The sequence below is a fragment of the Hylobates moloch genome, unplaced genomic scaffold (genome assembly GCF_009828535.3).
Source record: "Hylobates moloch isolate HMO894 unplaced genomic scaffold, HMol_V3 SCAFFOLD_8, whole genome shotgun sequence".
Taxonomy (NCBI): Eukaryota; Metazoa; Chordata; class Mammalia; order Primates; family Hylobatidae; genus Hylobates; species Hylobates moloch.
Window position 1 is genome coordinate 31,781,209 of NW_026652283.1, and position 26,996 is coordinate 31,808,204.

Below are 26,996 nucleotides of genomic sequence, written 5' to 3' on the forward strand. Positions count from 1 at the left end.
AACCTTGATCACACCACAGTACTCCAGCCTTTACGACAGAGTGAGACCCTGTCTCAAAACAAAAACTCCAACCCTTTTCTAGTAGTCATAAAGTAAAACTAGAAATAGTTATATCTTGCCTTCCAGTTTCTTGAAATTTCCCGAACCTATTCTGTGTTCTCATGTGAACACAATCTAAAAATACCTACTGTCACAGCTGCTGTGACATTTCGGCTTTTTTTTTTTTTTTTTTTTTGAGAAGGAGTCTGGCTCTGTCGCCCAGGCTGGAGTACAGTGGCGCAATCTCGGCTCACTGCAAGCTCCGCCTCCCAGGTTCATGCCATTCTCCTGCCTCAGCCTCCCGAGTAGCTGGGACTACAGGCGCACGCCACTATGCCCGGCTAATTTTTTGTATTTTTAGTAGAGATGGGGTTTCACTGTGTTAGCCAGGATGGTCTTGATCTCCTGACCTCGTGATCCGCCCGCCTCGGCCTCCCAAAGTGCTGGGATTACAGGCATGAGCCACCGCGCCCGGCCAATTTTTTGTATTTTTTAAGTAGAGACAGGGTTTCACCGTGTTAGCCGGGATGGTCTCCATCTCCTGACCTTGTGATCCGCCCGCCTCGGCCTCCCAAAGTGCTGTGATTACAGGTGTGAGCCACCTCGCATTTCAGCTTTTGAAAGCACTTTCCAAAATGCGTCCTTTTAAAGGTAGGAAACCAAAAAGAAACTGAGCTGTGAAGGTTTCAAATTAGTTTTTTAAAAAATAAATGTTTATTTCAAGTATGAAAAGTAATGTTTAAACGTTGTCCCAAAATTGTGTTCAGTTTCACAAGTATAAAATAAGACTTCTGAAAAAAAGTTTACAATTAGTTATAAAACACTTAAGAATATATTTTGACATTCACATCACAGTGGGTATATTTCTGAAAAATAAATTTTGCTAATATAGCTTAGAAATCAAAACATATTTACAGTCCCATTTAAATAAACAAGTCCTTAACTGAGGAACAGTCCTCCCTCAAGATGGGTAAAATTTCAAATTGATTTGTATAAGCACTCCTTTTAAAATAATGGTAAACCTGGTTCAATAAAGTAGAAATTCAAATACCTTATGTTTCCACGGTGAATACCATCCACTTCTTACACATGGCTACCCAAAGTTCTCAAGCCATTTTAATTAAGCACTTTCAACGAAACACAATGAAAGTGGGAACCAAGCTCTGAGAAATCTTTATCATGGCATTTCTCATTAGCTTCAGCGAAATATTTTCAACAGAAAAGGAAAGAAATTTCCCAGTGGCAATTACAACACCACATCTTGTAATTATTTTACAGGACTGCTACCAAGGCTTCTGCTTCTCTTCTCCAGGTACATCTGTTTGTAGGTTTGAAACATTTCTTTTGAATCTTTTACTGGGTTTTGTAGCATCTCAAATCCATCTGCACTGAAGCTTCTCTTCGAGAGTCTTGAATTAACATTATCTAAGGGAAATAAAAATTTTACTTACTTTATTTCTCAATGTTAGCTGTGATCAATATATAATCAAAATTCAGAGGGAAAATATATATTGGAGGGATAAAAAATTAAGGCAAGGAGTTAAGCAAAAGTTTCAGAACCACAGCTCTTCACTTACAGAATTGTAAGTTATATACACGTGACATCTTGCCTTTCTTTTGGGGGCTGTTTTTTCTACTCCTACCTCCTTGCCCCATCCTCATTGCCCTGGGCTGTTCTACCTTACTCTTGGCTCAATAAAATGTATCGCTGCATATCATTAGTATGAATGTGACCTTTTAAACAGCTATGTAAATTAGCAATACAAAGAGTACAAATATGAGTCAGTCCCAAACAGTACATGAAAAGGATAGGCTTCATATTTTGGTCTTGCCATGCATTAGATATTCTAAAACATGTCTATAGCTTCCCGTTTCTTTGGACCATTTCAGTGTTACATTAGCTTCAGTGTCCTTTTTTCATAATGACCCATCACCTATTGAAAATATATTGAGGCTGGTTAGGTATGGTGGTTCATGCCTGTAATCCCTGCACTCTGGGAGGCCAAGGCAGGCAGATCACATGAAGCCAGTTCAAGACCAGCGTGGCCAACATGGCGAAACCCTGTTTTTACTAAAAATACAAAAATTAGCTGGGCAGAGGTTGCAGTGAGCCGGTATCGCACGACTGCACTCCAGCCTGGGTGACAGAGTGAGACTGTCTCAAAAAACAAAACAAAACAAAAAACAAAAACCAAGTTGAAAATATATTTAATACATGTAACCTACTAAACATCATAGCCTAGCCTAGCCTACCATAAACACGCTCAGAACACTTACATTAGCCTACAGTTCAGCAAAATCTAACATAAAGCCCATTTTGCAAAAAAAAAAAAAAAAAAAGTTCAATGTCTCGTGATTTATTTAATACTACAGTGAAATGAAAATGAGTAACAAATGAATAATGAAAATGAAAAACAGAATTGCCGGCCAGGCACAGTGGCTCACGCCTGTAATCCCAGCACTTTGGGAGGCTGAGGCAGGAGGATCACGAGGTCAGGAGATGGAGACCATCCTGGCCAACACGGTGAAACCCTGTCTCTACTAAAAATACAAAAAATTAGCCGGGCATGGTGGCAGACGCCTGCAGTCCCAGCTACTTGGGAGGCTGAGGCAGGAGAATGCAGTGAACCCAGGAGGAGGTGGGGCTTGCAGTGAGCTGAGATCACACCACTGCCCTCCAGCCTGGGTGACAGAGCGAGACTCCGTCTCAAAAAACAAACAAACGAACAAACAAACAAAAAAACCAGAATTGCTGTATGGGTATGCAAAATACACTTTCTACTGAATGTGTTATCACTTTCATATCATCATAATCAAGAAATCCTAAGTCAAACCACTGTAAGTCAGGGACTATCTGTACATTTCATTCCTGCTGCAGCTATTTCCTTCTGAATAATGGGGTCCTGTTTTGTCTTTTTCTACCTGAGTGGGTGGAGTATTCTGTCCTGTTAGTTCTTTAGATCTGCTGCAAAGTTTTCCACTTTCTTGTTTGCTTTCTTTCAGAATTAGTAATACTGAAGCCCAAAGTGAGTCTCTAAGTTGCTTTCCAAGAAATTCTTGTCATTTCCTCTTCATCTCTTTACCCTAACTTAGGACTTCAAGTTTGCTGCAACCTTTGCTACCGAATTTAGACATCTGTTTCTCCTGTGGGGTTTTTTTTTTTTTGAGACAGGGTCTTGGCTCTGTTGCCCAGGCTGGCGTGCAGTGCTGCATCAGGGCTTATTGCAGCCTCAACTCCTGGGCTCAGGTGATCCTCCTTCCTCAGTCTGCCAAGCAGCTGGGACCACAGGTGTGCACCACTATGCCCGGCTAATTTTTTAAAAAGTTATTTGTAGAGATGGGGTCTCCTGATGTTGTCCAAGCTGGTCTCAAACTCCTGGGCTCAAGCCATCCTCTGGCCTTGACCTCCCAAGTGCTGGGATGACGCACATGGGCCCCACACCAGGGCAGATGTATGTTTCTTTAGAGCGGATTGGGAGTTCGTGGCACTTTTCTCTCACTTCATAGTTGGTTCACGGTTCTCCAGCCTCTTTGTCTAAGGTATATAATTCACTATTTCCCAGAGATCCCTTCTCCAGAGCCAGTTTCACTCGCCCCTAATGGGCATTACAAATGCCCATGGGGCCAGGGGCAGTGGCTCACGCCTGTAATCCCAGCACTTTGGCAGGCTGAGGTGGGTGGATCACTGAGGTCGGAGTTCAAGATCAGCCTGGACAACATGGTGAAACTGTCTCTACTAAAAATACAAAAATCAGCCAGGTGTGGTGGTTCACGCTACTCAGGAGGCTGAGGCGGAGGCAGGAGAATCGCTTGAACCCAGGAACCGGAGGTTGCAGTGAGCCTAGATGGCACCGCTGCACTCCAGCCTGGGCAACACAGCGAGACTGTCTAAAAAAAAAATTAAATAAATAAATAAAAGTAAGTAAATAAAAATGCCCATGTAGCAGCACCTGAGATTTTTTTCTTCTCCCTTAGGTCTCGCCTATTTGCGTCTTGTCGTGCTATGACAAAGCTGTATGACTTGTCTCCTGGATTGTCTCACCCAGCTTTGCCTTAGCGTACCTGGTTTGTGTTTTTCTTTCATCACGATTCTGAGTACTTCAGCCTCACATTCACCGTGCATTGCTCATCCTGCTGTGCTGTCTGCACATGTCATTCAACTCATGCTTATCTCTGAGCCTCTCTGGTCAATCTGTGTATCTGTCTTTTGAGTGTTTTCAGCTTCAGATTCCAAACATGCCTCTCGCTTTCTCTTTGAGATAATAATCATGTCTCTCCTGTTTCCAAGAAGCTTTTTTCTTACCCCAATCTTCGTGCCCATTTGTATCTTTCGCATTTTTGGCTTTCTGCCTTCCAACCCGAGAGGCATTGTCTTCCCACTGTCAGGCCTCTCACTGCTCTCCATTCCCTCCTCTTTAGGTTATTTGGCCTGTTCTGATTAAGAGTACATTTCTTCACTGATGCAGGTTTTTCCCATATGCATGTTTCAATGCTAACTGACTTTTTTTTTGAGACGGAGTTTCGCTCTGTCGCCCAAGCTGGAGTGCAGTGGTCCGATCTCAGCTCACTGGAACGTCTGCCTCACGGGTTCAAGTGATTCTCCTGTCTCAGCCTCCTGAATAGCTGGTATTACAGGCGTGTGCCACCACACCTGGCTAATTTTTATATTTTTAGTAGGGATGGGGGTTTCATGTTGGCCAGGCTGGTCTCGAACTTCTGACCTCAGGCAATCTGCCTGCCTCGGCCTCCCAAAGTGCTGGTATTACAGGCATGAGCCACCTCGCCCAGCCTTTACTCAATTTTTACATGCCTACTTCTATGTATTTGTTTGAAGCTCTCTTCACAACCATTGTCAATTCCTTTTATAAAATATGCTTCTTATTGTTTCTCTTGGTGAGATTCTGCTGCTCTCCCTTTTTAAGGCTCTGAATCCCTCTTTGCCTATTTTTTTTTTGAGACAGAGTCTCGCTCTGTCACCCAGGCTGGAGTGCAGTGGCGACATATCGGCTCACTGCAAGCTCCGCCTCCTGGGTTCACGCCATTCTCTTGCCTACATACAGGTGCCCGCCACAATGCTCGGCTGATTTTTTGTATTTTTAGTAGAGACAGTGTTTCACCGTGTTAGCCAGGATGGTCTCAATCTCCTGATCTCAGGATCCGCCTGCCTCGGCCTCCCAAAGTGCTGAGATTACAGGTGTGAGCCACCGCACCCGGCCCCCTCTTTGCCTATTTAATGAACCAAAACTAAGACAAAACTCTTGAGCTCTAGCTTTTAGTTCTCAAAGCCAAACCCTAAAAACAAGGCACTTTCACTCTACTAATTAAATCCTATATTCAGGTGGACACGGTGACTCATGCTTGTAATCGCAGCATTTTGGGAGGCCGAGGCAGGTGGATCACCTGAGTTCAGGAGTTTGAGACCAGCCTGGCCAACATAGTGAGAGAAACCCAGTCTCTACTAAAAAATACAAAAATTAGCCAGGCATGGTAGTGCACTTGTAGTCCCAGCTACTCAGGAGGCTGAGGCAGAAGAAATGCTTGAACCTGGGATGCAGAGGTTGCAGCAAGCTGAGATCGTGCCACTGTACTCCAGCCTGGGAGACAGAGCAAGATGCCATCTCCAAAAAAAAAAAAAAAAAAAAAAAAATCAAATACTCAAAGCTCTACTTTTTCTAGTTGGTCCTCAGCCCAAATCCCTTCCCAGCAAATAACACAGCTAGGACCGGTCTCATTATTAAAATACAGTCATCCTTCGATATTGAAGAGGGACTGATTCCAGGACACCTCTGCAGCATCCACCCAAATAGATACCAAAATCTGGAGATGCTTAAGTTCCTTATGTAAAATGGCATAGTATTTTTATATAACCTAAAGCATACCCCCCAACACATACCTTAAATCATTTCTAGATTACTTTTAATACCTAATACAAAGTAAATGCTATGTAAACAGTTGTTATACTATATTGTCTTTTAAGTTTCTATTTTTATGGTTGTATTAATTTTTTTTCCCAAGTATTTTTGATCCACAGTTGTTTGAATCCACAGATACAGAACACGCAGATACGGAGGGCTGACTATACCTCAACCACACTTAATGGACTTTGAAAAGAGGGGACCAGATTCAAGTCCCTAATTCAGTCACTAGCAATGAACTTAAGTCAAATGATGTAACCTTTCATCTATAAAATGGAAATATCCTTGCCTAAATTGTATTGAAGATAAATCAAATTAACATGTAAATAATTGAATCCAGGGTCTGGCAAACTAAGTCCAGTCTGCTGCCTATTTTGGTAGATGAAGTTTAATCAGAGGCCAGGCGCGGCGTCTCATGTCTGTAATCCCAGCACTCTGGGAGGCCGAGGCAGATGGATTACCTGATGTCAGGAGTTTGAGACCGGCCTAGCCAACACGGTGAAACCCTGCCTCTACCAAAAATACAAAAATTAGCTGGGCGTGGTGGTACGCACCTGCAGTCCCAGCTACTTGGGAAGCTGAGGGAGAGAATCGCTTGAACCTGGGAGGCAGAGGTTGCAGTGAGCCAAGATCATGCCACTGCACTCCAGCCTGGGTGACAGAGTGAGACTCTGTCTCAAAATAAATAAATAAATAAATAAATAAATAAATAAATAAATAAATAGTTAATCAGAACACAGCTGATACTCATCTACATATTATCTACAGCCATTTCCCTGAAACAGAGTCAGAGCTGAGTAGTCAGGACAGACACCTTATGACCCAGAAAACCTAAAGTATTTGCTGTCTAGTCCTATACAGGTAAAATATGCAAACCTCTTAGCTCATTGTGATAAGAATTATTTTCCTATTAAAAGAAAATAAATCTCAGCTTTTCATTCCACAGCACAACACAAAAATGTCCTCCTACCACTCAAACACAAATACTGAATGACTGAAAAAAAAAAAAGAACATGGATAAAATCATACTTTACAATCATATCATAACCATAATCCAATTTCCATATACCAGATAGGGAGATAAGTGAATCAAGATTTAAAAAGATGACTTTACCTTTCTCTTGGCTGTCTTTCTGTGTCCTTTTCTTTGTATCAACACATTTTAACCAGTCTTCTTTTGTACTTTTTATTCCTGAAACTATTTAAATATTCATTTTCAGAACTCTAGATATTGCTAATCATCTCCTTTAGTACTATAACAAAGGAAAATCATGTAAGCTGAAAATAGATTTTGGAAGGCACTAGATATAACCACATGTAACACAACTCTAAAAAAAGAACTGGAAAAATGATTTCTCCTATTTGAAATGCTTACCTCAATTAAAAAATGAGTTTACTATGTAATTATGTTCCCCGCACATGAGCTGAAGAGGTTAATACATCTCCAGATATTAAAGGACACGAGATAGAAAATTACATTGCCCCCACCCACTTCCAATGTTCCGATTATATCCCCACCTCAAATTCTAAGGGTCCAAATGAAAGAACCTACTGAAATCACCAATTTTTGACAAAATGAATATATCCCTATCTTCTTTTCCAGGAAAACGTATCATGTTTATGCTATTGTTTTATGAACCCCAACAAATAGAGTCAGAAAAGCAAAGACTTCAATTTCCATTCAAATCCTTTAGTTTTCCAATCTGAGTTTCTCAGCACAATGCTTTACATATAATATCCACTACTTCTAAATGTTCCCTTAGTACCACAAATAACTAGTTATCAATTTTCTCCTTCCTTCCTGCACTACATTGAGAAGTCTACCATTAAGCTACCTAATATTCATAGCTGCCAGCTTGGCTTTAAAGATTTTACATTATTAACACTGGACAATACTGCTTTCATGGTTCTTCTATCTTATGAGTAGGCTAGATGTTACCATTTTATCTATAGTGATAACAGTCATCAACTGTTTCAAAGAGGACAATTAGTTGACCCATTTCCATATGAACAAAAAGACTTCAGTATTAATCATTACTTATCCTCTAACATTCAGAACAAAATTTCAAGTTCACAGGGCTTTCAAATTACAAGTCCAAAGGAGAATTAACAAAACCAAGACTCTACGTTACCAGCCACTTGACACTTTTCTGACATTCCCACAAGGAATGTGGAATGTTTTTCACAGTACAGCCTTCTTGGTACTAACTGAAATATTTCTATCTGGCAAGGTTTATATAGCTCGTCATGACTACCAATTTTCTACAATTTACAACAAGGTGGCAATAAACACAAAACAAATATTGCCCAATGAAACATTGGTTTACCAGGCAAAACAAATACTAGGTAGTGGCATGACACATTAAAGTCTTTCCCAGCAGCCCAGACAGCATGAGAGGTGCTAGCCCAAATATTGACCTACGACTCTTCACCATGTTGTAGACACCACCAAGAAAATCATACTGGACCTTGCACAGGGGCTTGCTCCTTCCTGGGAGGAGGCTTTACATCCTTCCGTTCTTCCACAGAGTTTGTGTTCTTTAGTAAGATATCTGGACATAATTTAAACTCCAGCATGTTTGATTTTTCTTTGTTACCTTTCACGGGTAAAAAGGTCTTATGTTTATTTTCCTGTCTCTTATCTTTATGAAGCTTCCTGGGTGAATTTTCTAATTTGGTGAGACAAATGCTTTCACGTTCAGTGCATTTAAACGCAACTCTATTCAGATACAATTTCTTTTGATCCTTTACTTGGGGAGGCATTTGGCTGAATTCAGCTTCGTTGCTTATATTGGTTAATTTCTTGTCTAATTTAGTCTTATCAATCCATATTTTGTCAGACTGCTTCCCACCAACTTTTTCTTTAACATTCCTTAGAATGTTGTATGTTTTAGACTCCTGAGAATGGTGGATTTTGGGGTTTTTACCATGGCTTGTCAAGCCATTTAATGATTCTTTAGAGGTCTGCACGCCGCTGCTGTGCTTCTCATTTGATTTCCCACAACTTCCGACCTGCGCGGCAAGTTTACTTGGTCTCATATGTTCAGAATCACATGGCACATTTTTCACACAGATTTTCTTCGATGCTTTATTACTCAGAGCTTCTTTATGCTTCTGCCTTTGTAAATACTCCTTAGGAGTTAGAATTCTACTAAATTTAGATGAACTCGCTTTCGTGTCTACAGACTTAGTATTTGATACCATCTTTTCTTTAACAACGTCTCTTTCATTTGGGTTTGACAAAGAGTCACCTAATTTGAATGTAGCTCCCACACTTCCTTTCTGTTCTTGTTTATCATGTTTCTTCTTCTTTACTTCCATATCTAATCCGTTCCCTTGGTCTAACTTTCGTTTTTGTTTGAAGCTAACTGATTTGAGTTTCAATTTTATCTTTTCTGGTGATAATGACTGTCCCAAAGAACTATGCTTCTTATACCCATCTTTATTTGGCAAAAAAGCTGTTTTTGCTTTTAGTGGACGTGAGTTGTGTGTTATATGTTTCTTCTGTCGGGTTTCCTGAGAAGCTTGTTCGTAAGATGCCGTCATTTTATTGCTGGAGTGAAAGGTTACCTCGTGAAACCTCAGTTTTTTTCTTTTGTGATTTTGCAAGGGATTTAGTTTATCACATTTGGATGAAAGCTGACCAGCAGTTAATTCTTGTTCTGTCCTTGGTAAGCTTTTATGTTTTGTTTTGGATGTATCTTTTCTGTTGTCGTCTTGTAATTCAGGAAAATGACTTCTCCCATCTGGAGGAGTTGGAGGAGTCTTTGGATTATTTAGAAGGCTCTTAAACTGAACAATAGTGACATCTCCATCAGAGGTTCTCTCTCCTTGTTTACAACTGTTGGTCTCCAAAGGAGAACACTGCTCTTTTTGTTTCTCTTCCTCTGAAGTTGAGTTCTTGATGGAATTACACTGACACTGGGGTACTCCTTCGTAAACCATGGAGAGCCAGCCCAATGCACAGCAGTGGATATCGTCTTTCTCAGAGTCCAGTATCACAGAATCACGACTTTCTCCTCCTGCAGGTGTCTGCAGGTCACACTGGCTAACTACTTCTGTGATGGGCTCTTCTTTCTGAGGTTCTGCCAACTTGTCTACTACATAGGGTTGATCATCCTGTTCAGGAAATATTTCTTTCATTTGCTCTGAGCTTAATATTGTAATTTGTATTTGATCTGCTGGGTCTTTGGAGTCAGAACTGGTTTTATCAGCAGTTTGATCTTCTGAGGTATGGTATGTAGTTTGCTGGCCCACAGAACCTTCACGTGTATTCACAGCCTCAATGCCATAAGGAAACTCTTTTAAAAGTTCTGACAGCTGGTCATGTAGGTATAAGACAGGTGCCTTATCACTGTGGACTTCATTTCTTGCAGGATCTTGGGGAGTATAGTTGCTGGATGCATCTATTTCCTGAGGGTAAATGTCCTCCTGAATAGCAGCCGACGAGCATGTATCGTTAGCTGTGCTTTTTTCAGTGGCATGCTCCACGCTACTTTTCTCTAGAATAACTCTGTTTGTTTCAAGATTGTTCAAAGAGGACTCTGAGGGTGGCTCTGACTTTGACTGATCACATATTTTATGTGAAACATCTGTGCACTGTACAGGTTTATCTTTTGGAAAACCAAAGTCTTTATTTTCACTGGTATTATCTAATTGTTTTTCTGGTTCTCTGCTGCCAATCCCTTGCTGACTGGGTAGAGAAGGTTTCTGTGGCTCAACCATTTTCAAAGGAAGAGAGCTGAATATCTTTGCTATTTGGGAATTGTAAGAGGTATCACCTTCAACCAGAGAACAAATATTGCCAATCTGTAATATATCACTACTCACAACAGTACTATTCCTTGGTTCCTCCTGTAAGGTTTGCTGATCACTCATAGAATGGATAGCTGACTCTGATTTGTTATGCTTTCCTTGATTGACATTAGGTATGACTTCTGAATTACCATTAGTTGACTCATTCTGCTTTTCCTTCTGAGTTAGTGGAAAAATCTTGGTTGATGTTGCTGTACTTGCTACTGGTCCATTAACATCAACTTTGAAAGCAGCAGTTGCCTTTGCATTTTCTGGCAATTGATTTTGTAAACTACAAACACTGCCTTCTTTAATAACGGGATACACTATTTCAGGTAACGCTGCAGGTGTTATTCCTTTGACAGACAATGTTTTGACCTCTGACAGAACTAACGGTGACACTACAGCAATCTGAAGTTCTGTTCCCTTTGTTATACTCATACCTGAAGACTCATAATTGTGCATTACCATCGACAAAGCTGTCTGCTGTGAGGGATTACTTATTTTATTCTGAGAATTTGAATTTCCCACAACTGAACAAGGACTCTTAACATGGATGTTAGCAGGCTTTGAAATTCCAACTGCTGTTGTGTTTGTTCTGAGTTTATCACACTCCTGTTCTTTTGCAGTTTCTGAAGGTTGCTTTTTCCACAGGGAAAGACAGGTTGCTAGCACTTCCATGGAACAGCTACTGTCACTTTTAGCAGGCATTCCTTTTGTTGAGGATTCCTGTCCACTGCAAAAGGAGTTCTCCAAAACCTTGCCACTTACATTAGAAGTACTTGGAGTTTCCATGTTCTTCAAATTCAGTTGGTTACCAGTCATTTGGGTATTTGGATTCATTTCACAACTGTCTGGTTTAGAATCCTGAATAGTTTGATTAGCATCTTTTAATACTGTCTTCTGAGTCTTACGTGCCTGTGAAAGCAAAGCGAGAAGCAGCATATTTTCATTTTGAATTTTTGATTTATATTCCTCAGTGGACATGGACTTGGGAACAGAAATTGTTTCACAAACTGCTGGTGAATTTTGCTCAACTTTGGTAACATTTTCTGATGAAAGCTGAGTATTCAATACTGCCTGGGTCATCTCAACAGCTGGTGTCTTTGAAGTGAGAACTTTCACATCATGAGACGGGTCTGGCATTGGCCGCTTTTCAGAATAGACAGGATTTGGTAAAACAGAATCAACTTGGTTAAACCTTCTGCAGTTGGCTTCCTGAATGTCAGAATTCAACATACACTGAGTCTTATTTGTTTCTGCAGATTCCACTACTGTTGGTGGTTGTCTCTCTGCATTCTCTGGCGTTACTGGAGTTATCTGGGGTCCAGACTGGATTTTGGCAGTTTGTTTTAGAGACAATTTAGAATTCTGAGCTGGTTCACTATAAGAAGTATTAGTCATTTTAATACAACCTGCTGCCATCAGAAGATCTTTATTGATTTTAATTTTCCTTGCAAGTTCTGAAAACTTCTGTTTTATTTCTACTAATGTTTTAATATCCCTTATTAGCTTTTCTTTTGTGACACTTGTGTCCAGTACTTGATTTGAAGTTGGATTACAAGAATCCATTATTTTCTCTTCATTAGTTTGAGCAAAAGTCTGAACACCATCCACAGAAGATCTAATGGGACCATTAAAAGGCTGTTTGCTGCTGTTATTTACTTTCAAGTTAGTGAAATTTCCAATTGTGCTGACATTTTCATTAGGGTTTTGCCATTGCTGTTGAAAGCTGGTCCTTATTTCAGATGACAGCATTTCTCGACTCTGAGGAACTCCCATAGACAGGTGTTTAGTAACATGCTGAGTACTTTGCAAAGGCTGGCTTCCATATCTACAGTTGTAAGAAGGAGGAGGTCTTTTGTCAGTTTGCGTGGCATACTGCTGTGATGGTACAGCTGCAGTCTGCTTTGACGGTAAAGTTAGCACATAATTTGGAAGCTGACTATTTTTAACTTGTAATGATGTACGTGGTGTGAAGTTTTGTTTTTGAATGGTAGAATCTGGTAAAAAGCTTTGTGGTGAGTAACGGTATAGCTTTGGAGGTGGTCTGTAATCTGGATAAGTCAGTCCCTTAGACACACACTGTTGTGTCCAATCAGCCTGTTGCTCTGAAAAAGACTGGTTAAGTCCCTGATTTCCTTGGTAAGCTACAGGAAGTCGTGTAGAATTAGAAGGGATCATCTGCATTTGCATAGAATAGGTATCTGATGTTACCAGTTGACTCTGTAGTGCCGGCATATGGGGTACATTAGTTCCAAAATCAGTTTGATGAGATACAGTTGCCCCTATATGAGAATGCACAGGATTCCTCACTGGTGAATTCAACCATACATTTTGTGTAACTCCTGAAGACATCTGCAAATTGTGAGTTAGTTGTTTGGGTCCATTAACATTTGCATATGTTATTCTTTCTACTGAAGTGTGTGAGGCCACAACTGTCCCATTATGCATATCAGAAACAGAGATTTGTTGAGGATAATTTTGGATATTCAGCAGTGGCTGTGAAATTGGATTTGAATTACCGGGATACATGCATGCTTCTTGGTTACTTCCAGGATAGCTGAAAGAACTCTGAGATGTTGTGGTAATTTGGTTTATTAAAGACTGATGCAAAAAGGGTGGCTGGCTTTTAGGATACAGTGGTGGTAATGTAGCACTCTTTGGTTTTTCATTCCAATTCATTGTCGGTTTGATATAGTAGCAGTGTATTACAAGTCAGTTATAAGTCAGTTACAAGTCAGTTGTCTGAATGTCTGGAATCTGTAAGAAATAAAGATATTTTATTAAAATGCTGTTTTGCCTAAATAGAATATCTAAGAAAATTAGTAGCTGACTGTCCATCCTAATTACTGAATCTTCAGAGCAGCCTCATCTTTAATTTGGGAAGAAGAGGAGCAATAGAGGATACAACAATAAATAAGGCAAGTGTCAATGAAATTTCTAAAGTGTTTAACAGAAATTCATTCCACACAACGACAACTAGCTTTTTGTTACATTTAAATGCCAATCACCTTCTGTTTTTACTTATTTTTAACAGACTCTCTTCTAAGTAATCCATGCTAACTGCATTTTTTTTAAAAAGCTAACATGACAATGAGAATTAAAAAAAAAAAAAGTTCAGGCCGGGCGCGGTGGCTCACGCCTGTAATCCCAGCACTTTGGGAGGCCGAGGCGGGCGGATCACGAGGTCAGGAGATGGAGACCATCCTGGCTAACACGGTGAAACCCTGTCTCTACTAAAAATACAAAAAATTAGCCGGGCGAGGTGGCAGGCGCCTGTAGTCCCAGCTACGCGGGAGGCTGAGGCAGGAGAATGGCGTGAACCCTGGGGGGCGGAGCCTGCAGTGAGCCGAGATCGCGCCACTGCACTCCAGCCTGGGTGAAAGAGCGAGACTCCGTCTCAAAAAAAAAAAAGAAAAAGTTCAAACATATGGTTAAAAACATTCTCATTGTTCATTCGCAAAGTCTAAACTCCCCAGGGCTATTCAAGGTTACCTTAACGAACTCAGTAAATTTCTGGCATAAGGCCGGGTGCGGTGGCTCATGCCCGTAATCCTAGCACTTTGGGAGGCAGAGGCAGGTGGATCACCTGAGACCAAGAGTTTGAGACCAGCCTGGCAAACATGCCAAACCCCATCTTTACTAAAAATACAAAAAATAGCTGGGTGTGATGGTGCACACCTGTAATCCCAGCTCTCAGGAGGCTGATGCACAAGAATCACTTGAACCTGGGAGGTGGAGGATACAGTAAGTTGAGATCACACCACTGCACTCTAGTCTGGGTGACAGAGTGAAGACTCTTTCAAAAAAAAAAAAAAAAAAAAAAGGAAAAGAAAATTTCTGGCATAAGCAAACACTAATTCATAAATAACTTTTGTTATTCATAATGAACTGTTTGCACATACCTGAGTCTATGCTACTGAGGCGACTTAAAGTGGGGGCCCCTAGATACTGTCAGGATAAAGCTGGTGGTCACCAGGAAAACCAAGTATTAGAAGGTTGGAACTTTTAGTTCTAGCCACTGACCTCCATAAAGTGGTGGGGGGAGCTGGAGATTGGACTCTATAAAAACTCTTGGCTGGGTGCGGGGTGGCTCATGCCTGTAATCCCAGCAGTCCATGAGGCTGAGGCAGGAGGATCTCTTGAGCCCAGGAGTTCAAGACCAGCCTGGGAAACACAGTGAAACCCTGTCTCTGCTAAAAATTTAAAAAAAAAAAAAAAATTAGGTGGTCATGGTGGTGCATGCCCGTAATCCCAGCCACCTACTTGGAAAACAGAAAGCAGTGTGGGGAGGATCATCTGAGCCTGGGGGTTGAGGCTGCAGTGAGCCATGGTGGCACCCCTCCACTCCAGCCTGGGTGACAGAGTAAGACTGTTTTTTTTTAAAAAAAACAAAACTCTTGAACATTGAGATGGGATGAGCCGAGCTTCTGGGCTGGTGAACAGAACACACTGAAGTGCTGGGAAGTTAGTGACCTCAGAGAAAGCATACCTTGTTTGCTTTATAGCCAGTTGGTCAGAAGTACAAGCCTGGACTTGTGACTGGCTTCAAGTGGGGGCAGTCTTGTAGGACAGAGCCCTTTAACTCGTGGGTTCTGATGGTAATGTCAGGTAAACAGTGTCAGAATTGAATCGAATCACAAGCCACCCAGTTGGTATGTGGACAGAATTGGTCAGTTGGGAAAAAATTCCCACACATCTGGTGTCAGAAGTACTGTGGGGCCGGGTGCGGTGGCTCACACCTGTAATCCCAGCACTTTGGGAGGCCGAGGCGGGTGGATCACGAGGTCAGGAGATCGAGACCATCCTGGCTAACACAATGAAACCCCGTCTCTACTAACAATACAAAAAATTAGCTGGGCGTGGTGGCAGGCGCCTGTAGTCCCAGCTGCTCGGGAGGCTGAGACAGGAGAATGGTGTGAACCCGGGAGGCAGAGCGGCCGAGATGGCGCCACTGCACTCCAGCCTAGGTGACAGAGCTAGACTCCGTTTCAAAAAAAAAAAACAAAAAACATGAGATCATTTCAAAAATCTAAGGTAAGAATTTCTGACAAAATCAAATACTCCCAGGTGCAGTGGCTCACACCCGTAATCCTGTAATCCCAGCACTTTGGGAGGCTGAGGCCAGGGGAATCACGAGGTCAGGAGATGGAGACCATCTTGGCCAACACAGTGAAACCCTGCCTCTACTAAATATACAAAAAAAAAAAATTAGCTGGGTGTGGTGGCAGGCACCTGTAGTCCCAGTTACTCAGGAGGCCGAGGCAGGAGAATCGGGAGGTGGACGTTGCAGTGAGCTGTGATTGCGCCACTACACTCACTCCAGCCTGGCCACAGAGCAAGACCCTGTCTCAAAAAAAAAAAAAAAAAAAAAAAAAAACAAATACCTACTATAAAGATGGAAACATCTTTTGATAAATGGTAGCTGAAACAATTAAACAGTAACATAGAAGATGCCACTATCACTCCTATTCATCATTTTACTGAAGATCCTAGCTGGTATCAAGAAAAAAGCATCAGGAGTGTAAGCAGAGAGGAAAACACAAAACTGAGTATCAGATGTTATACGGAAAATCCAAAACTAGGTAGAGATCTTTCTGTTTTACTGTTTATTACAATGCCCCCAAATAAGGTCAATATGCAAGAATATTATCAGCAGTTTTTAAAATACCATTTAAAAAAATACTTAGAAAATGAAGCATGTGTCACATCTCTAACAAACAGCTGAGGGTAAAGATATGCCATGTTTAAATATTTGAAGACAGCATTAAAGATGCCAATGATCTCAAAATTCAGGTCAAGTGCAGTGGCTCTTGCCTGTAATCCCAGCACTTTGGGAGGCTGAGTGGGTGACTGCTTGAGGTCAGGAGTTCAAGACCAGCCTGAACAACATGGTGAAACCCTGTCTCTACCACAAATACAAAAAATAAAAAAATAAAAAAAATAACCAGGTGTGCACACCTGTTGTCCCAGCTACTTGGAAGGCTGAGGTGGGAGGACTACTTGAGCCCGGGAGGTGGAGGTTGCAGTGAGCTGAGATTGCACCATTTGCACTCCAGCCTGGGCAGCAGAATGAGATCTTGTCAAAAAAAAAAAAAGAATTAGAAAGAAAAAGTAATTAAGAGTCAATACAATCCCAGTAAAAATCCCAGTGTATTTTTTGGTGTAACAAGCTTGATTATAAACTTTCCATGGAAATGCAAAACAAGTGTGAATAACGAAGACATACATACACTTTTATATACAGACACTTGTTTTATGACAAAGTTATGAAAAAGTTCTTTTCAATACCTGAAGCTAGGTCAACTGGTTATCTACATGCCACGAGTGAAAATAAGCCTTATCCAATTACATACCAAGACATATACAAACAAATCAATCCCAGGTAGATTATCATTTTAAAGATTCCAGAAACAGGCCAGGCATGGTGGCTCACGCCTGTAAATCCCAGCACTTTGGGAGGCCGAGGCGGGCAGATCACCTGAGGTCAGAAGTTTGAGACCAACCTGACCAACATGGTGAAGCCCCCATCTCTACTAAAAATGCAAAAATTAGCTGAATGTGGTGGCACACACCTGTAACCCCAGCTACTCGTGAGGCTGAGGTTGCAGTGAGCCGACTTTGTGCCACCGCACTCAAGCCTGGGCAACAAAAGCGAAACTCCATCTCAAAAAAACATGAGAATATCTTTACGCCCTCGGGATAGGGGAAGGTTTCTATAACAGGGCACAATGAACAATAAGAAAAAAGGTCCATAAAATGGACTGCATCAAAATTAATCACCAGTTTATCAAAAAACACCATTAAGGAAGTGAAAAAGTCACTATCTAGAAGATTACATTTGCAATACATAGCAAAGAGCTCATATCCAGCCTATATAGGGAATTACATAAAAAGAAAAATGTAGACAACTCAATAAAAAATAAGCATGAAACTTAATTAAACACTATATGAGAGACACTACAGTTGATCCTTGAACGTGGCTTTGAAGTGCGTGGGTCCACTTATACGTGGATTTTCTTTTGTTTATGCTACCCTGGAGACAGCAAGACCAACCCCTTCTCTTCCTCCTCCTCCACCTAGTCAAGATAAATGTGATGAGGATAAAGACCTTTATGATGATACATTTCCACTTAATGAGTAGTAAATATATTCTCTTCCTTATGATTTTTTTTTTTTTTTTTTTTTTGAGATGGAGTCTCGCTCTGTCACCCAGGCTGGAGTGCAGTGGTGCAATCTGGGCTCACTGCAACCTCTGTCTCCTGGGTTCAAGCGATTCTCCTGCCTCAGCCTCCTGAGTAGCTGGGATTACAGAGTCCTGCCACCATGCCAGGCTAATTTTTGTATTTTTAGTAGAGACAGGGTTTCACCATGTTGGCCAGGCTGGTCTTGAACTCCTGACCTTGTGATCCGCCTGCCTTGGCCTCCTAAAGTGCTGGGATTACAGGCGTGAGCCACCACACCCGATCCTTATGATTTTCTTAATAAAATTTCCTTTTCTCAAGCTTATTCTAAGAATACAGCATATAATACATGTAACATACAAAATGTGTGTTTATCAACTGTTTATGTTATTGGTAAGGCTTCCACTGAACAGTAGGCTCTTAGTGATCAAGTTTTGGCGGAGTCAAAAGTTAATTGTGGATTTTTTTAACTGCACAAAAGTCAGTTATCCTAATTCCTATATTATTCAAGGGTCAACTATATTTAAATGGCAAAATTTTTGGTTAAGTGCTAAATCTATTATTAATATCAGAAATGTAAATGAAAACCATAAGGTGGTAATACTATACTCTCGCAATGGCTAGAATTTTCTCAACTCTCAATACCAAATGTTGGCAAGAAAATGGAACAAATGGAACTCTCCTACAATGGTGACAGGAGTATATCATGATCCTTAAATTGACCAACCCTTTGGAAAGACGTATGGCATCATCTACCAAGGGTTAATAAATGCAAGCCCTCAGATCTAGAAGTTTCATTCCTAGGTATGTACCAAACAGAAATGCATAATTATAACACTGCCAGCAGCATTCGGTGCAGTAAGCAAAAACTGGCAACAAACAAAATAGAAATGTATTCATATTAATGGAACAATATAGTAACAAAAATTAATAAACTCAGCTATATGCAACATGAATCTAACAAACACGACTGAGTGCAAAAGGCCAGAGATAAAAGAATCCATGATTCCATTTATATAAAGATTGAAACACAGACAAAACCAACCATCTAGGGACTGTAGTGGTACTTATTACAAAGTGTGATGGAGTATCAATTGTTAGTAAGTAGCATGAAGACCGCTTTTGACCAGGGTGGTGCTTACACACACAGTGTGTTCCCTACATAATCCACTGCGCTATACACTTACCATTTGTACCCTTTCTGAGGTATGTTTTGATTTCATAAAGTTATTTTTTAAAGCTCTCTTGTAATAGTAGATGCATACTATTAAGCATTTATCAAAACCCATAAGACCCATCGGATACAGAGTAAACTCTAATGTTAGTGATGGACTTTAAAATAACATATCAGTATCACTAATCCAAGTTGCTAATAGTGGAACCTTAGAGTTTTGGAGATGGGAGGTTCCTATAAAGCTCTTATATGGGAATGCTCTGTACTATAAGCTCAATTTTCTTTTTCTTTTTTAGATGGAGTCTCACTCTGTCGCCCAGGCTGAAGTGCAGTGGCACGATCTGGGCTCACTGCAACCTCCACCTCCCGGGTTCAAGCAATTCTCCTGCCTCAGCCTCCTGAGTAGCTGGGACTACAGGCGTGTGCCACATGCCCAACTCATTTTTTATATTTTTGCTAGAGATGGGGTTTCACCATGTTGGCCAAGATGGTCTCAAACTCCAGACCTCATGATCTGCCTGCCTTGGAAAGTGCTGGGATTACAGGCGTGTGAACCACCGTGCCTGACCTCAATTTTCTTTAAACCTAAAACTCCTCTAGAAAATAAAGTCTATCCGTTTAAAAAAAAAAAAAAAAAAAGGCAGCCACCATATGCTGACACTCATGTTACCACTCTCATGCGTTAGGACTCTGTTCCTCACTACTTTGACTAGTCCACAAGGTCGGAAGCACAACGGGTCACAGTGTTCACTGACAGAAGAAAAGCAGCACTTCTAAGGAGAATTAATGATGCTTCATAACTGCCCCTGTCCCCCTCACTCTCCCCTGGCTTTTACGTCAACTTGGAGGAGTCTCATGAACTGAATTGTACCCTCCCCAAAATTCATAAATGAAAGCTCTGAGCCTCAGTGTATTTGGAGATAGGGCCTTTAAGGAGGTAATTAGTTAAGTGAGGTCATTAGAGTGGGGCTCTAATCCGACCAGTATCCCCCATAGGAAGAGGGACACCAGCGATGTTGGCTCACAGAGGAAGGACCACGTTAGGACACAGCAAGAAGACAGTCACCTGCAAGCCACTGACAGAGAAGCTTCAAGAGAACAGAAATCAAACATATTGACCCTGGACCTCTAGCCTCCAGAACTGGGAAAAATAAATTTCTCCACCCAGTCTGTGGCATTACTGTCATAGTAGACCACGACAAGAAATACATACTTGGTCTCTGCCCATGATTCTGGACACGGGGCACCTAAAACTCTTGTAGATTGGGGTATACAATCTTTTGCACTAATACGTGGTCTTTGAACCCAGTTCCTGACACAGAGCTCCTGAGACCTTTGTAATCTCCTGAGTAACAGGAGTGTCTGGTAGCATAGAGGTGATCGTAGGGTGGGGCACCTGGAGAGGGCATGGAAGCACTCACATAGGCATTCCCCCAAGCATCTCTTCCACCTGGCTCTTCATCTAATAGCCTTTATAATAAGTAAACTGCTTCCCTGAGTTCTGTGAGCTCTAGCAAATTAATCAAATCCACGGAGGGAGTCTTGACAATCCCCTTTATAACAGGTTGGTCAAAAGTACAGGTCGCAACCCAGGACCCAGGACTGGCAAAGTCAGGGGCAGTGTCGTGGGACTGAGTCCTCAACCTGTGGGATCTGATGCTTTCTCCAGGTAGATGATGCCAACATGTAATTGAATTGTAGGATACCCAGTTGTTGTCAGCTGGAAAACAGTTTGCGGATGGGAAGAAATCCAAATACATTTTGGTGACCAGAGGTGAAGCGGTCAGTTGTGTGAAGTTTCAGGTTTCCTATCTCAAACACAGCCCTAGCAAACTAATACAGAGCATATGAGTAGGAAGGGAAACTGGCCGGGCGCGGTGGCTCATGCTTGTAACCCCAGCACTTTGGGAGGCCGAGGCGGGCGGATCACGAGGTCAGGAGATCGAGACCACGGTGAAACCCCATCTCTACTAAAAATACAAAAAAATTAGCCGGGCGTGGTGGCGGGCACCTGTAGTCCCAGCTACTCGGAGAGGCTGAGGCAGGAGAATGGCGTGAACCCGGGAGGCGGAGCTTGCAGTGAGCCGAGATTGCGCCACTGCACTCCAGCCTGGGCGACAGAGCGAGACTCCGTCTCAAAAAAAAAGGAAGGGAAACTATCTTTATGTTAATTTGGGGTTTTTGTTTCTCCATCCCTCTCCTTTACTGGCATAGAAGAAAACTGAAAACTCGAAAAGCACTCCGGAACGACCTAAATTGAAGTTGAAGTTTTCGGAAGATTGCCTACTAGCTACACAAAGAGACTGTGAAAGGAAAATACAATCGACCCTTGAACAACACAGGGATTACGACTTAGGGTGGCAGTAGAGTGGCAGATGCAGAAGAAACTCCAAGTGTAGCCAGACAAGGTCGTGTGTGGATGCAGTCCCAGATACTCAGGAGGCAGAGATGGGAGGACTGCTTGAGTGCAGATGTTTGAGGCTGTAATGCGCTATGACTGTACACTGCACTCCAGCCTGGGCAACAGAGTGACCTGATCTCTTAAAAAAAAAAAAGTCAAATCCATGTGTATGTGGATTCACATGGGTCAAACTCACATTGTTCTACCTAGGATGGCATAATCTACTTGTGAATATAATGTACTCTTAGAGCTTTTGAGAATATATTCTAACACAGATTATCATAGACAAGTTCCATGGTCCATCACTACCATTTCTCTGAGAAAATAAATTCTTGCCCCAACATCTCTGCCAGCCTCCATCACTGATACTTTAATATACAAAATACTTTTAAAAAGAATTTGTGCTTCCATGAAGTTACAAAAAATACAGTGAAAATATCGTTAAAGAAATTAAAAACAGAAAAAAACAAAAAGAAATTAAAATGCTACATTAGAAAATACTCATTTATGCAAAATAAACCCCACTAAGGAATAAGAAAGGAATAAAAAGACATGAGACATAAAAACAAAAAGTAAAACATTAGAGGTAAATTTAATTATATAAAAAATAACATTTTTATATAAACAATTCTGAGAATATAGGAATAAACTTTCTCACACTTCTGACACCAGATGTGTGGGTGTCTCACCCCACATAACAAGCAATCAGTTCTGCAGTGTACACACCAGGTGGGTGTCCTCTAATTCATTTTAATTCCAAGACTATCTATATGAAGATAGCATCAGATCTCATCAGTTTAGGGCTCAGTCCCACAAGACTGCCCCCACTTTTTTTTTTTTTTTTGAGACGGAGTCTCACTCTGTCGCCCAGGCTGGAGTGCCGTGGCGCCATCTTGGCTCACTGCGAGCTCTGCCTCCCAGGTTCACGCCATTCTCCTGCTTCAGCCTCCCAAGTAGCTGGAACTACAGGTGCCCACCACCACGCCTGGCTAATTTTTTGAATTTTTAGTAGAGACAGGGTTTCACCGTGTTAGCCAGGATGGTCTCGATCTCCTGACCTCGTGATCCACCCACTTCGGCCTCCCCAAAGTGCTGGGATTACAGGCATGAGCCACTGCGCCCGGCCGAGACTGCCCCCACTTCTGATTCCAACACCAAGCCCCAGGTTATTTTACCTGTGCTTCTGACCGACCAGCTGTAAACTGGGATTCCCATGACCCGCTCCTTTGGTTTGACGTGTTAGAGCAGCTCACAGAACTCAGGGAAACACCTTATCAGTTTATTATAAAGTACATTACCAAGGATTCAGATCAAGAGATGTAGAAGGCAAGGTCACATGAGAAGGGGCACAGCATTTCCACACCCTCCCTGGGTGCGCCACCCTCTAGGAACCTCCACCTGCTCAGCAATCTGAAAAGCCTTCCAAACTCTATCCTTTCCGGTTTTATGGAGGCTTTATTGCACAGGTCTGATTAATTAAACCATTGGCTATTGGTGATCAACTTAACCTCACCCCCTCCCTCTGAACTAGGCGCACCTTCAAAGGTGTAAGAAATGAATTCCTTTTCTTCATAAAGGCCCCCGTTTCTGCTATATTCTGCTATAAGTAACAGAAAATGGACCGAGATAGACCATTGGTACCAGGAATTAGGGGTAGGGCTGAAAAGTCCCAACCCTTTAATCGGGCCTTGGTCTTTCAGGGGACCAGCCCTCCATTCGGAAACTAGGGGACGCCAGCCATAAGTCAACTCATTAGCATACAAAAAAGACATTCATCACTTTGGAGACTGCACGAATTTTAGGAGTGTATGCCTGGAAACAGGGATAAAGACCGGAGATATATTTCATAGTATCACAATCCAAAAGACAGAGAACGTCAGTCTGGATTTTAAAAACTATCCAACTATATGTTATTGTTTCCAAGAGATATACCTTAGATCCAAAAACACAGACTGAAAGTAAAATGATGAAAAAATATCACACAAATAGCTACAAGAAAGCTGGAATGCAGGCCAGGCACGGTGGCTCACACCTATAATCCCAGAACTTTGGGAGGCCGAGGTGGGTGGATTACCTGAGATCAGGAATTCGAAACCAGCCTGACCAACCTGGTGAAACGCTGTCTCCACTAAATACAAAAAATTAGCCGGGTATAGTGATACACGCCTGTAATCCCTGCTACTTGGGAGGCTGAGGCAGGAGAATCACTTGAACCCGGGAGGCGGAGGCTGCAGTGAGCTGAGATTGTGCCACTGCACTCCAGCCTGAGCAACAAGAGTGAAACTCCGTCTCAAAAAAAGAAAGCTGGAATGCCTATACTAGTATCAGACAAAACAGACTAAGACAAAAAATGCTGATAAAGAGATGCATTTTATAATGATAAAAGGATCACCCATCAAGGTAACAATTACAAACATATATGCACTGTTGTCTAAAACGAAGGTTCTTGAGGTAGAAATAATCTGATAAAGGTTTATTGGAGGCCAAATGTGAGGATCAGTCTGGGAAGACATACCAACAGAGTTCGAAGTGTTCTGGAGTCCGCTACAAGTTGGAAGGCTTTTTTAGGAGAAGGGAGGGGGACTCCTAATACTCAAATTGTCGTTTTTCGTTGGAGGATACAATATTGAGGTTATAATCATTGGCTACTGATTGCAACATATAGGCTAAAATGTCTATGTGCAAAAAAACTTACAACAATAAAACTTGATTTACAAATATAGCAGCACCCTTTTGAGTGTTAGGTTAGGTATTCATCAGTGTATCAATTTGAGGAATGTGTAAGATTCTTTACTCAAGGACAGGATGTCAACACCTTATATCACAAGACCTCCCCAAAGCAAGTTAATCTGGAAGCTTGTTTATTTAAAACTGTCAAATGTGATCTGTAGGTTATTAATACCTAAGAGAGCATCAAAACACAAGAAGCAAAAACCACAATTCACCAATAAGAATGGAAGACTTCAATTCCCTACTTTCAATAATGAATAGAACAAATAGGCGGAAAATCAACAAGGAAGTAGATGTCTTAAATTCCCACCCACATTCCCTTCCAGTGAGGGCGAAAGAAAAAGGCCCAGAGTACCTCAACATGTAGGTGGGTGACTAACTGTCCATTAGTAGACTTCTAGGTATAATTCTGCTTCTCTTCTTTTGCAGATTACTATGGATTGAATCCAATAGTCCAAGTATTCTTGAAGTTGTGAATTGCAAAAATTAATTTGTAAATCAGGAAATAATTAGAAGTAAACAGCTGCAAGAAAGCATAAAGATAATTATGGATGTGGATTTTCATACTAAAGATCTAAGATTAACAATATCTGTGAAATTTTAAAAATATTCTATATCCACACAATGCAAATAACTGAAAAATTGTCAACCCAGCAGCTTCCTTTATTTGTAAATTGGGCTTACTACAGAAAATTATAAAGCAAAAAATAATCTAAAATTATACCTATAGGAAATAACCATATTACTATCCATGTTAAACACACATGCACAAGCACACATACACATGAATAGAAACAACTATAAGAAAATAGACCTAGGCTGGGCACAGTGGCTCACACCTGTAATCCCAGAACTTTGGGAGGCCAAGGCAGGCAGATCACTTGAGCTCAGAAGTTCGAGACTAGCCTGGGCAGCATTGTGGTAGCACACACCTGTATTCTCAGCTACTTGGGGGGCTGAGGCATTGGATGAACCCAGCAGGCTGAGGCTGTGGTGAGTGGGAATCATGCCACTGCACTCCAGACTGTGCGACAGAGCAAGACTCTGTCTCAAAAACAAAAGAAAACCAAACAAACCAGAAAATGAACCTAATATTGTGAATATGGCATGGTGGCCAGGTCTGCTGTAGGTCAGATAAAACAGCAAGAAATAGAATATGGAAGTATAAACTGAGCCACAGCAAGAATTTGGTTTTTTTTTTTTTTGAGACAGGGTCTCACTATGCCACCCAGGCTAGAGTGTAGTGGCACAATCACTGCCAACTCCACCTCCTGGGCTCAAGCAATTCTCTCACCACAGCTTCCCAAGCAGCTGGGACTACAGGTGAATGCCACCGTGCGGCTAATTTTTTTTAATGTTCTGTAGAGATGAGGTTTCGCCATGTTGCCTAGGCTGGTCTTGAACTCCTGAGCTCAAGCTATCCACCCACCTCAGCCTAAGAATTGTTTTACACACAGGGGTTACCACTGGCCAGGTGTGGTGGATCACACCTATAATCTCAGCATGCTGAGAGGCTGAGGCAGAGTCCAGCAGTTCAAAACCAGCATGGGCAACACAGTAAGACCCAGTCTCTACAAAAAAATAAAAATAAAAATCGAAACATTAGCTAGGTGTGGTGGTGCATGCCTATAGTCCCAGCTACTTGGGAGGCTGAGGTGGAAGGATCGTTGAGCACGGGAAGTCGAGAGTGCAGTGGGCTACGGTAGTGCCACTGTACTCCAGCCTGGATGACACGGCAAGATCTGTCTCAAAAAAGGGAAAGAAAAGTGGGTTGACAATTTATTAAAGGTAAGTGGAACATCATTAGAGTGAATCAAAGTACTATTAACAGCCAATACAACAGGCACAAAAAAGTCTTTCAGGCCAACCCAAAAGACACATGCATCTAGATAACGTCTAGCAGGTTTCAGTATTTGCTGAATAAACAAACATTATCTGAACACCACATTAAAGAGAAGTCCTAATGTAAACTTACAGATGGGAAAAAGTCCTGACCACTTCTGTTTCCTTTTCTATCTATGCCAACCACAGACACAGCATGATTTCATCTGTAAGCATTTCAGTACCTAAAAGACATAGGACTTAAGAAATAAATAATACACATTAAAATACTGTTCTCATACCTAAAATATGTAAATTCGCTCTGGTATTTTAAATTGAAAATTTCCCTTATGGCTTTATAAGTTCCACTTCTTATGTTCCACAAAGGAAAGTTTATTTGAAGAGTATCCACTGATATGGTTAAATTGAGTAAAGTCTATTTTTCATTGAAAACCTGATTTGCAATATAAGCATTAGAAAAATTAGAGATACCTCTAGAAAGTTAACAAAACCACCAATACTAACAATTCAGTGTAAAAAGCCACTTTTCAGGAATTCCAAATGTAACACAATTTATTCAACCTGTACTAGTTCTGGCTTTCTGTCTCCTTAATCACAGAAAAAATTAGCCTATCAGTCCTTAAATAGGCTTTCTAGAATCTATTTTTCTAAGCCCAGATGGTCCTGGACCACAATACAATGGTATGACTTAATAATTTTGACTTTACAATGATGCAAAAGTGATATAGGCATTCAGCAGAAATTGTACTTTGAATTTTGATCTTTTCCCGGGCCTGTGATAGGCAGTATGATATTCTTCCACACTGGGTGGTGGCAGCAAGCCATAGCACCCAGTCAGCCACGTGATCATGAGCATTACCAATCAACGAAAAAACAAAAAAATCCCCCCTGCGGAGGCAGCCTGCTGTTGTGGG

General features: G+C 41.4%; 1 protein-coding gene across 7 annotated transcripts in view; it reads right to left on the reverse strand.

Moving 5' to 3' along the window:
* Positions 1-353: 353 nt before the first annotated feature.
* Positions 354-26,996, reverse strand: part of RESF1 (retroelement silencing factor 1) — a 34,781-nt gene continuing 8,138 nt past the window's right edge. Inside the window, exons 3-8 of one of the 7 annotated variants that reach the window (XM_058442613.1) lie at positions 26,216-26,321; positions 24,596-24,763; positions 16,713-16,830; positions 8,423-13,511; positions 7,069-7,152; positions 354-1,464 (exon numbers count right to left, since the gene is read on the reverse strand). In XM_058442613.1, coding sequence (XP_058298596.1) covers positions 1,307-1,464; positions 7,069-7,152; positions 8,423-13,433 — 5,253 coding nt within the window. In that variant the 5' untranslated portion in view covers positions 13,434-13,511; positions 16,713-16,830; positions 24,596-24,763; positions 26,216-26,321 and the 3' untranslated portion in view covers positions 354-1,306. Of the gene's footprint in view, positions 1,465-7,068; positions 7,208-8,422; positions 13,512-16,712; positions 16,831-24,595; positions 24,764-26,215; positions 26,486-26,996 lie in introns of those variants that run through there. The other 6 variants (XM_032159981.2, XM_032159980.2, XM_058442612.1 and 3 more) reach the window with 6 other exon arrangements.